Consider the following 12,464-nt stretch of genomic DNA (forward strand, 5'->3'; position numbering starts at 1 on the left):
ACGTCCTGCACGGTGTTGGGCTGGAAGCACAACCCCCACCTGTGGACGTCGGGCCCTCATACCACCCTCATGGAGTCTGTTTCTGACCGTTTGAGCAGACACATGCACATTTGTGGCCTGCTGGAGGTCATTTTGCAGGGCTCTGGCAGTGCTCCTCCTTGCACAAATGCGGAGGTAGCAGTCCTGCTGCTGGGTTGTTGCCCTCCTACGGCCTCCTCCACGTCTCCTGATGTACTGGCCTGTCTCCTGGTAGCGCCTCCATGCTCTGGACACTACGCTGACAGACACAGCAAACCTTCTTGCCACAGCTTGCATTGATGTGCCATCCTGGATGAGCTGCACTACCTGAGCCACTTGTGTGGGTTGTAGACTCCGTCTCATGCTACCACTAGAGTGAAAGCACCGCCAGCATTCAAAAGTGACCAAAACATCAGCCAGGAAGCATAGGAACTGAGAAGTGGTCTGTGGTCACCACCTGCAAAACCAGTCCTTTATTGGGGGTGTCTTGCTAATTGCCTATAATTTCCACCTGTTGTCTATTCCATTTGCACAACAGCATGTGACATTTATTGTCAATCAGTGTTGCTTCCTAAGTGGACAGTTTGATTTCACAGAAGTGTGATTGACTTGGAGGTACATTGTGTTGTTTTAAGTGTTCCCTTAATTTTTTTGAGCAGTGTAATTACTCCTGTCTAAAGAAAATGATTGAAAATACTTCACCAGAGAGCATGACTTAGCCACAGAGGATCATTAGCTTCTTTAAAAAAAATAGCTGTGGATTGTTTCAAATCACAAGTGCGTAGGCTTTGGGAAGCCCGCAATTTGGGCAGCGTGCGTGGCAATAGGCCTAGCTGATTATTGAGTTGAATTGAGTGAAAAGCATCTAAAACAGTGGTCACCAACCTTTTCTGAGTCAAGATCACTTTCTGAGTCAAAATGCAAGCTGAGATCTATCGCTCAGATTTGTTTTTAAACCATACTTAAACATAAGCCTATGCAACATTAACCAATTAAAAACACTTCTGTAGTGGTGAGGTTTGTGCAGTAGGCTATAGGCCCAATACATTATCACTACATATTGGCTATGCTTGAATTGCCCTGCCGACGTTGTTCTTCTTCTCAGACCATTTAGAAATTATATTTAAACATTTTAGGTATATGATTACACTGGTATAGATCATTTGTTGTATTACTTGTGAGGCACAGCTGAGTGAGCATACATTTTTTTTTTTTTTTACTGAACTGATGGCCTGCATCTGATGGTCAGTCTGAGGGGAGGGAGGGAGCAGCGGTGAGGCTACCTCTCACCTGCACTCAGCTCTCCAGAATGCACTCAGCTGTCTCCTGCCAATTCTTGTTCATTCATTGTTTCATTGTATGAATTATTTGTTTACAGTATACACTGGTTCAGATTTACCTGCAGCCCTTAATGTACGAGGGAAATTATCCCCCCCCACAGGGTGATCAACGCAGGGAAGAGCCATCTAAACGAGGACCAGGCGTGCTGTGAGGTGGTGGTGGTGGTGAGGAGGAGACCCAGTGACGGGGGCAACTCCACCCCCAAAAGGCCCCCTACCACCCGGAGGAGGTCCTCCCTGCCCAATGGAGAGGGGCTGGGGCTCAGGGAGAATGCTGTGAGTAGCCCCCCCCCAGACATAGTCTAACCCTCTGGGGCCTTTCCTCTCATTCTGTCACATCAGGACCCGTAGACTCTTCTATTCCCCAGCCTCACATCATCCATAGTCTCTTACCCAGCCTGACATATAAGCCTGGTAAACGAGGCTAAATGAGGCTACAGTCCACTGCCTTCCAGCTAAAGCAGTGGTCACTAAGCCTGGTTCTAGAGTGAGCTGCAGGGTTGTGATATTCCAGCAATAATACACAAGACGTGAAGACTGTCATTCCAGCCCAGCGCTAACACATTTGACCATATCAACTAATCTGCAAAATGGTGGTTAGCTGAAACGGGAGTGAAAGTGATGGATGGGAACAAAATACTGCAGACTAGTAGCTGTGTGCCTGTAGATGTCCAGGACCGGGGTTGGTTCCAGAGCTGCAGTATCTACCCCCTCTGCTGTTAGTCTAGCCTCCTGTCCCTCTCAACCCGCCCCTTTGTACTCAGGCCCACTCAAAGCCTACACCAATATACACCTACACAAGTACCCCATTAATCACTTCATCAGACAGGGAAATAATACCAGTGTAGAGTCAAGTGTGATGTACTGTTTTTGGCATGCTCTATGTTGTACACTGCAGACTGCTCGCAAACATTAGTTTTGCAGCTACAGTGGGATATGATAGTGTTTTAGATGCATGAAGTCAAGTGAAATGTGTTTGTGTGCATGTGGTTTGTATGCGTTTGTGTTTTGTTCTACTTAAATTCCTGTGCGTGTCTGTGCGTGCCAGACACACACACAGGAATATATGTACAGTACCAGTCAAAAGTTTGGACACACCTAATCATTCAAGGGTTTTTCTTTATTTTTACTATTTTCTACATTGTAGAATAATAGTGAAGACATCAAAACTATGAAATAACACATATGGAATCATGTAGTAACCAATAAAGTGTTAAACAAATCAAAATATATTTCAGATTTTTCAGATAGCCACCCTTTGCCTTGATGACAGCTTTGCACACTCTTGGCATTCTCTCAACCAGCTTCACCTGGAATGCTTTTCCAAAAGGCATGAAGGAGGTGTGTTGGGTCATGGTCCTGTTGAAAAACAAATAATAGTCCCACTAAGCCCAAACCAGATGGGATGGCGTATCGCTGCAGAATGCTGTGGTAGCCATGCTGGTTAAGTGTGCCTTGAATTCCAAATAAATCAGACAGTGTCACCAGCAAAGCACCCCCACACCATAACACCACCTCCTCCATGCTTTACGGTGGGAAATACACATGCGTTGATGATGTTGAGATGTGTCTGTTACTTGAACTCTGTGAAGCATTTATTTGGGCTGCAATTTCTGAGGCTGGTAACTCTAATGAACTTATCCTCTGCAGCAGAGGTAACTCTGGGTCTTCCATTCCTGTGGCGGTCCTCATGAGAGCCAGTTTCATCATAGTGCTTGATGGTTTTTGCGACTGCACTTGAAGAAACTTTCAAAGTTATTTTATTGACTGACCTTTATGTCTTTAAAGTAATGATGGACTGTCGTTTCTCTTTGCTTATTTGAGCTGTTCTTGCCATAATATGGACTTGGTCTTTTACCAAATAGGGCTATCTTCTGTAGTTGTCACAACACAACTGATTGACTCAAACACATTAAGAAGGAAAGAAATTCCACAAATTAACTTTTAAGAAGGCACACCTGTTAATTGAAATGCATTCCAGGTGACTACCTCATGAAGCTGGTTGAGAGAATGCCAAGAGTGTGCAAAGCTGTCATCAAGGCAAAGGGTGGCTATTTGAAGAATCTCAAATATAAAATATTTTTTGATTTGTTTAACACTTTTTTGGTTACTACATGATTCCATATGTGTTATTTCATAGTTTTGATGTCTTCACTATTATTCTACAATGTAAAAATAAAGAAAAACCCTTGAATGTGTATGTGTGGCCAAACTTTTAACTGGTATTTCGTAGTCTCTGAGATGTACACAACCTTCCTGTGTATCTGATGCAGTTTTCAGGCCTACCACAGTAAAAAAAACATAACAGTATGTGTTTGCTTGGGGAATATCTGTTTGCTTTTGAAATACTGTGTGTGTGTGTCCAGGACGTGGAGCCCGGACTGACCTTCCACTACTGGGGTCTGTTTGATGGCCACGCGGGCTCAGGGGCGGCGGTGGTGGCATCTAAGCTGCTCCATCACCACATCATAGAACACCTCCAGGAGGTCCTGGATGTCCTGAGGAACCCGGCCCTGCTGGCCCCCATCATCCAGGGGGAAGAGCCCACCAACTACCACCTCACCCCCACCACCCACCGGGGCATCACCAGGGCCGCCTCACTGCGGGGGGCTGCAGGGGCCCCTGGCTCCCCCAGCCACCCCCCGCCCACTAGGTTCTTCACAGAGAAGAAGATCCATCACGAGAGCATGGTAATAGGAGCCATGGAGAACGCCTTTAAAGAGATGGTGAGTTCAGGGTCATGTTCAGTAGGCAAACATTATGGAATGTTGCAGATCGAAATGTCATGAAAAGAGTGGACGTGATTCCTTGTCAGAGACAAGCATGTTTGTTCTACATAATCTATTTCTATCTGAACGTTCCACTACATTGTGGCCTGTTGAACTCCGGTCTTAAGGAACGTATTTGCAATGGTGCTGGGTGACATTCTGAGAATAAGGGACTCCACACACAGTGCCATGCATTAATTAGACATTAATTATAGCATAAGGGACACCGCAGCATCAATTAAATACAGTGCATTCACTTTGAGACATCGCAGCACACTTTAACTGTTCATTATCTTCTCAGTCGATAGACATTGATCAGTGGCATCTTGGCAATTCTGGTGATTATATAGGCAGTTGGCATACAGAGATCAACATCGCAGCCCACTGGGAATAGGACTAGTAAGCATTGTATGAATGCAGCTTCCTTCTTTATTTCTAATAATAACTGTCTGGTTATTGTACATACAGACATACTCTGCCTGTATGCCTGAAGTAGGTTAATTAAGCAATAAGTCACGAGGGGGTATAGTATATGGCCAATATACCACGGCTAAGGGCTGTTCTTAAGCGCGACGCAATGCGGAGTGCCTGGATACAGCCCTTAGCCGTGGTATATTGGCTATATACCACAAACCCCCGAGGTGCCTTATTGCTATTATAAACTGGTTCCCAACATAATCAGAGCAGTAAAAATAAATGTTTTGCCATACCAGTGGCTTTCTATCTAACATACCACGGCTTTCAGCCAATCAGCATTCAGGGCTCGAACCACCCAGTTTATAAGGTTTCTTAACTCCATGTTTGATTTTAATTATCTCCATCTTCAGCTGTGTCTGTGTTCCTCAGCAGCTCCTTAACATTAAGACAAGAGTGGGTGTCTTAACAGCTGGCTGCCGGTGATAAGGCATGTTACCCCCTCTCTATCTCCCCGTCGCTCTAATCCATTATCTGTGACTGTTCCCTTCAAATCAGCCACATATGGTGCCAGTCAATCCATTTTTCCCTTCCAACCCGCAGGCCCAAAAAAAATGGTACGTGCTGCTCACCATCTGGTTATGAGGCTGTAAGTGGATGTGTGGACTTAGACTTAGCTCAGTCAGCAGCCCAGTGGTCATACACACAGAGCCAATCAAAAGAGTGTGGTCTTGACAGGATTGGCCAATGAGGGGTCAGGAAGGTCATGGGTTATTTATTAGCCTCATTGTCTAACATTCTTATTGAGGATTCTAGCTTTTGTGTTTCCTATCTACAGAGCTAAGAGAGAGTTCACCTCCTGGTGTCTAGTCTACTGATAAAATCTAAGTCTGAAATGTTGATATCTGAGTGCCAAAATGCATTCTGATCTCACCTGTTCCATGTTACTCCTGACATAAACTTGCATAACTTCAGACAAACCTGGGTACTGCAGTGGTAGCTGTTTCCTCTACATCACCACTAGATGGCAGTGTGCAGTCATCTTATTGAGTGAGTTAGTGTGAGTTTCCCAGTCTATTGTCACTGTCAACCCAAGCTATTAAGACTAATAATAATGCACCATTCCTCATGCACCTGTGCACATTTCAGACTGTTGATGCTTAATGATTGTGTTCTAGTGAAAGAGTGATGTACAAGGATTTAAGATTAAACATCTATATATAAATCCACAATTTCATCAAACAGCAGTACACTGTCATGCAGATACAGTTGAGTGGATGTCACGCACATTTTTGGCTTTGATCCAACAGCAGTCTGTTATAGAGAATTTAGATGTTAAACCCGTACCGTGATATTCCATACTATTCACAGCTCATTCACATACTTGATTTCATAACATGATTTCTTTCTGTCTCTGTCACACTCTCTGTCACACTCTCTGTCTCTGTCTTTGTTTCGCTCGCTCGCTCGCTCGCTCTCTCTCTCTCTCAATTCAATTCAATTCAATTTAAGGGCTTTATTGGCATGGGAAACATATGTTAACATTGCCAAAGCAAGTGAAGTAGATGGTAAACAAAAGTGAAATAAACAGTAAACATTACATTCAGAAGTTCCAAAAGAATAAAGACATTTCAAATGTCAAATTATGTATATATACAGTGTTGTAACAATGTGCAAATAGTTAAAGTACAAATGGGAAAATAAATAAACAACAATATGGGTTGTAATATGGGAAGTGATGCAGACAATTACATTGATGGAAGTTACAATCTATCTGCAATATTAAAGCTGATCTACCCCCTAAAAACAACAAAAACAACAACAACAACAAAAAACAATATGGGTTGTATTTACAATGGTGTTTGTTCTTCACTGGTTGCCCTTTTCTTGTGGCAACAGGTCACGCATCTTGCTGCTGTGATGGCACACTGTGGTATTTCACCCAGTAGATATGGGAGTTTATCAAAATTGGTTTTGTTTTCGATTTCTTTGTGGATCTCTGTAATCTGAGGGAAATATGTGTCTCTAATATGGTCATACATTTGGCAGGAGGTTACGAAGTGCAGCTCAGTTTCCACCTCATTTTGTGGGCAGTGTGCACATAGCCTGTCTTCTCTTGAGAGCCAGGTCTGCCTACGGCGGCCTTTCTCAATAGCAAGGCTATGCTCACTGAGTCTGTACATCAGGGTTCTTCAATCCTGGTCCTGGAGGGCCGAAACACCTCTGTTTTTCATCCTCTCCTTCTAATCAGGGGCTAATTCAGACCTGGGAAAACCAGGTGAGTGCAATTAACTACCAGGTAGAAATAAAAAACAGAAGTGTTTCGGCCCTCCAGGACCAGGATTGAAGAACCCTGCTGTACATAGTCAAAGCTTTCCTTAAGTTTGGGTCAGTCACAGTGGTCAGGTATTCTGCCACTGTGTACTCTCTGTTTAGGGCAAAATAGCATTCTAGTTTGTTCAGTTTTTTTGTTAATTCTTTCCAATATGTCAAGTAATTCTCTTAGTTTTCTCATGATTTGGTTGGGTGTAAATGTGTTATTATCCTGGGGCTCTGTGGGGTCTGTTTGTGAACAGAGCCCCAGGACCAGCTTGCTTAGGGTACTCTTCTCCAAATTAATCTCTCTGTAGGTGATGGCTTTGTTATGGAAGGTTTGGGAATCGCTTCCTTTTAAGTGGTTATAGAATTTAACGGCTCTTTTCTGGATTTTGATAATTAGCTGGTATCGGCCTAATTCTGCTCTGAATGCATTATTTTGTGTTTTTCGTTGTACACGGAGGATATTTTTGCAGAATTCTGCATGCAGTCTCTCAATTTGGTGTTTGTCCCATTTTGTGAATTCTTAGTTGGTGAGCGGACCCCAGACCTCACAACCATAAAGGGCAATGGGTTCTATAACTGATTTGAAGTATTTTTAGCCAGTTTTATTGCTTCCTTAATCAGCACAACAGTTTTCAGCTGTGCTAACATAATTGCAAAAGGGTTTTCTAATGATCAATTAGCCTTTTAAAATGATAAACTTGGATTAGCAAACACAACGTGCTGTTGTAACACAGGACTGATGGTTGCTGATAATGGGCCTCTGTACGCCTATGTAGATATTCCATTAAAAATCAACCGTTTCCAGCTACAATAGCCATTTGCAACATTAACAATAGTCTACACTGTATTTCTGATAAATTTGATGTTATTTTAATGGGGGAAAAAATTGCTTTTCTTTAGAAAACAAGGACATTTCTAAGTGACCCCAAACTTTTGAACAGTAGTGTATATGTTGAAGAGGGTGGTGCTTAAACTGCATCCCTGTCTCACCCCACGGCCCTGTGGAAAGAAATGTGTGTTTTTTGCCAATTTTAACCGCACACTTGTTGTTTGTGTAAATTGATTTTATAATGTCGTATGTTTTTCTACCAACCCCACATTCCATCAATTTGTATAGCAAATCTCTCTCTCTTTGTCTCTCTCTCATTTTCTATCGCTCTGTCGCTCTTTCACTCACTCTGTCACTTTCTCTCTCTCTATATATCTATCTATCTATCTCTCTCGCTCTGTCTCTCTCTCTCTCGCGCTGTCTCTCTCTCTCGCTCTCTCTCTCTCTCTCTCTCTCGCTCTCTCTCTCGCTCTCTCTCTCTCGCTCTGTCTCTCTCTCGCTCTGTCTCTCGCTCCGTCTCTCTCTCTCGCTCTGTCTCTCTCTCTCGCTCTGTCTCTCTCTCTCTCGCTCTGTCACCCACTCTCTCTCTCGCTCTGTCGCCTACTCTCTCTCTCGCTCTGTCGCCCACTCTCTCTCTCTCTCGCTCGCTCTGTTGCCCACTCTCTCTCTCGCTCTGTCGCCCACTCTCTATCTCGTTCTGTCGCCCACTCTCTATCTCGTTCTGTCGCCCACTCTCTCTCTCTCTCTCTCGCTCTGTCGCCCACTCTCTATCTCGCGCTCTCTCTCTCGCGCTCTCTCGCTCTCGCTCTGTCGCTCTCGCTCTCTCGTTCTGTCGCTCTCGCTTTCTCGCTCTCTTGCTCCGTTGCTTTTTCGCTCTCTCTTGCTCGCTCTGTCGCTCACTCTCTTGCTCCGTCGCTCACTCTCTCTCTTGCTCTGTCGCTCACTCTCTCTTGCTCTGTCGCTCACACTCTTGCTCTGTCGCTCACTCTCTCTCTTGCTCTGTCGCTCACTCTCTCTCTTGCTCTGTCGCTCACTCTCTCTCTTGCTCTGTCGCTCACTCTCTCTCTTGCTCTGTCGCTCACTCTCTCTCTTGCTCTGTCGCTCACTCTCTCTCTTGCTCTGTCGCTCACTCTCTCTCTTGCTCTGTCGCTCACTCTCTCTCTTGCTCTGTCGCTCACTCTCTCTCTTGCTCTGTCGCTCACTCTCTCTTGCTCTGTCGCTCACTCTCTCTTGCTCTGTCGCTCACTCTCTCTCTTACTCTGTCGCTCACTCTCTCTCTTGCTCTGTCGCTCACTCTCTCTCTTGCTCTGTCGCTCACTCTCTCTCTTGCTCTGTCGCTCACTCTCTCTCTTGCTCTGTCGCTCACTCTCTCTCTTGCTCCGTCGCTCACTCTCTCTCGCTCTGTCGCTCACTCTCTCTGTCGCTCGCTCTGTCGCTCACTCTCTCTGTCGCTCTCGCGCTCTGGCTCTCTCGCTCTCTCGCGCTCTCTCGCGCTCTGTCGCTTTCTTGCTCTCTGTCGCTCTCGCTCGCTCTCTCGCTCTGTCACTCTCGCTCTCTCGCTCTGTCTCTCTCGCTCTGTCACTCTCTCTCTCTCGCTCTGTCACTCTCTCTCTCTCGCTCTGTCCCTCGCGCTCTCTCTCGCTCTCGCTCGCTCTCGCTCGCTTGCTCTCTCTCTCTCTCGCTCTCGCTCGCTCTCGCTCGCTTGCTCTCTCGCTCTCTTTCTCTCGCTCTCGCTCTGTCGCTCTCTCTCGCTCTGTCGCTCTCTCTCGCTCTGTCGCTCTCTCTCGCTCTGTCGCTCTCTCTCGCTCTGTCGCTCTCTCTCGCTGTCTCGCTCTGTCTCGCTCTCTCGCTCTGTCGCTCTCTATCGCTCTGTCGCTCTCTATCGCTCTGTCGCTCTCTCTCGCTCTGTCGCTCGCTTTCTCGCTCTGTCGCTCGCTTTCTTGCTCTCTTGCTCCATCGCTCTGTCTCTCGCTCTCTCTCGCTCTGTCGCTCTCTCTCTCTCGCTCTGTCGCTCTCTCTCTCGCTCTGTCGCTCTCTCTCTCGCTCTGTCGCTCTCTCTCTCTCGCTCTGTCGCTCTCTCTCTCTCGCTCTGTCGCTCTCTCTCTCTCGCTCTGTCGCTCTCTCTCTCGCTCTGTCTCTCGCTCTCGCTCGCTCTCTCGCTCTCTCTTTCTCTCGCTCTCTTTCTCTCGCTCTGTCGCTCTCTCACTCTGTTGCTCTCTCGCTCTCTCTTTCTCTCGCTCTCTCTCTCTCTTTCTCTCGCTCTGTCGCGCTCTGTCGCTCTCTCTCGCTCTGTCGCTCTCTCTCGCTCTCTCGCTCTCTCTCGCTCTGTCGCTCGCTCTCTTGCTCCATCGCTCTGTCTGTCGCTCACTCTCTCTCGCTCTCTCTCGCTCTCTCTCGCTCTGTCTCTCGCTCTCTCTCGCTCTGTCGCTCTCTCTCTCGCTCTGTCACTCTCTCGCTCTGTCGATCGCTCTGTCTAGCTCTCTCGCTCTGTCGCTCTCTCTCTCTCGCTCTGTCTCTCGCTCTGTCGCTCTCTCTCTCGCTCTGTCGATCGCTCTGTCTCGCTCGCTCTCGCTCTGTCGCTCTGTCTAGCTCTCTCGCTCTGTCACTCTCTCTCGCTCTGTCACTCTCTCTCGCTCTGTCACTCTCTCTCGCTCTGTTGATCGCTCTCTCTATCACTCTGTCGCTCTCTCTCGCTCTCTCTATCACTGTCGCTCGCTCTCGCTCTGTCGCCCTGTCTAGCTCTCTCACTCGCTCTGTCTCGCTCTGTCGCTCTCTCTCGCTCTGTCACTCTCTCTCGCTCTGTCACTCTCTCTCGCTCTGTTGATCGCTCTCTCTATCACTCTGTCGCTCTCTCTCGCTCTCGCTCTCTCTATCACTGTCGCTCGCTCTCGCTCTGTCGCCCTGTCTAGCTCTCTCACTCGCTCTGTCTCGCTCTGTCGCTCTCTCTCGCTCTGTCGCGCTCTGTCTGTCTCTCTCTCTCGCTCTGTCTCTCTCTCGCTCGCTCTCTCTCTCGCTCGCTCTGTCGCTCTCTCTCTCGCTCGCTCTGTCGCTCTCTCGCGCGCTCTGTCGCTCTCTCGCTCGCTCTGTCGCTCTCGCTCGCTCTGTCGCTCTCTCGCTCGCTCTCTCGCTCTGTCGCTCTCTCGCTCGCTCTGTCGCTCTCTCGCTCGCTCTGTTGCTCTCTCGCTCTGTCGCTCTCTCGCTCGCTCTGTCGCTCTCTGTCGCTCTCGCTCTCTCTCTCTCTCTCACTCGCTCTGTCGCTCTCTCTCTCGCTCTGTCGCTCTCTCTCTCGCTCTGTCACTCTCTCTCATGCTCTCGCTCTGTCGCGCTCTGTCGCTCGCTTTTTCGCTTTCTCTCTCGCTCTGTCGCTCTCTGTCGCTCTCGCTCTCTCTCTCGCTCGCTCTGTCGCTCTCTCTCGCACTGTCGCTCGCTCTCGCTCTCTCGCTCTCTCACTCTCTCTCTCTCACTCTCTATCTCTCTCTCTATTCTCTCTTCAGAGACAAGGCAACTCTCCCATCTTTTTTTTGTTCCTCTCATCTCCTCTGGCTCTTGTCTGAAGTTGAACCTCAAGCTGCACTTTTCTGTCCCTCTGCTCCCCCATCTCTTCGTTAATCTCTCTTCTTATTTTAATTAACCTAATTCTCAAATTAAATCTGTCAACATTTATTTGGGTGGTGGTGCATATTTCCCAGTAACTCTCTCTGACTAGTTTACCCTCACTTATCTGGGGTAACCACCAACAACCGGCTCTGAGTCTAGTTCTCAGGGAGACATGAATCACTACATTCCTATGGAAACGGGCCGTGTCTGGAGGAGGCTGCCAGAGCCTGATAAACACACAGAGACGTGTAAACATCAAAAAGAAACATGGCTCACGACGGCCTTATCAGCAATCTGTTTACAGAAGGACAGAAATAACAGGGGAATATCAGATCTCCGGGAAGCCTAGTCGTCCTCTCTGCTGCTCTGTAAATACATGGGTATATACCCCACTAAAGCTACAGTCAAATATGCCTGTAATAGGGTAAAAATCCTAACTGTTGTCTTGCATTGACTGTTAGTATGCTTTGATGTAATTGTGAAATAGTTTTTTTCCATTGTGCCTACCAGATGCCATAAGGGAAGAAAGGTGTAGCTAGTTGTTTATGCGGAAAGTATTTATTATTGAAGATTTCCCTCCCTGCAGCCACGGGCGTTTGATGGCAGGATGAATATGTATGTACCGCTACAGATTAACCCACCCTGGGTGAAGGACACATTTGTTCATGGCGTTCCCCCTTCTTAACACACACACACACACACACACACACAAGCACACAGACAAATATGCGTACACAAACACACACAACTCCTGAGAAATGCATTTCTCCTCCAAGCCGACAGCAGTGGTGGGGGAAGGGTACGGTAGGGGGTGCTGGGGTGTCACTAGGGCCTTGTTACACATTATTTATATATATATATATATATCTCTCTATCAGTCGTGGTCAAAAGTTTTGAGAATTACACAAGTATTGGTCTTCACAAAGTTCGCTGCTTCAGTGTTATGAGATATTTTTGTCAGATGTTACTATGGTATACTGAAGTATAATTACAAGCATTCCATAAGTGTCAAAGGCTTTTATTGACAATTACATTAAGTTTATGCAAAGAGTCAATATTTGCAGTGTTGACCCTTCTTTTTCAAGACCTCTGCAATCCGCCCTGGCATGCTGTCAATTAACTTCTGGGCCACATCCTGACTGATGGCAGCCCATTCTTGCATAATCAATGCTTGGA

At 46.8% G+C, this 12,464-nt stretch overlaps 1 protein-coding gene across 3 annotated transcripts in view; it reads left to right on the forward strand.

Annotated features, from left to right (window-relative positions):
* LOC121540596 (protein phosphatase 1H) overlaps nt 1-12,464 on the forward strand; it is a 62,929-nt gene that overhangs the window by 20,291 nt on the left and 30,174 nt on the right. For all 3 annotated transcript variants that reach the window (XM_041849594.2, XM_041849593.2, XM_041849595.1), the window contains exons 2-3: nt 1,460-1,634; nt 3,725-4,084. In XM_041849594.2, the coding sequence (XP_041705528.1) occupies nt 1,460-1,634; nt 3,725-4,084 (535 nt within the window). The remainder of the gene's footprint in view (nt 1-1,459; nt 1,635-3,724; nt 4,085-12,464) is intronic.

The sequence above is a fragment of the Coregonus clupeaformis genome, chromosome 26 (assembly GCF_020615455.1).
Source record: "Coregonus clupeaformis isolate EN_2021a chromosome 26, ASM2061545v1, whole genome shotgun sequence".
In the NCBI taxonomy this organism is placed as follows: Eukaryota; Metazoa; Chordata; class Actinopteri; order Salmoniformes; family Salmonidae; genus Coregonus; species Coregonus clupeaformis.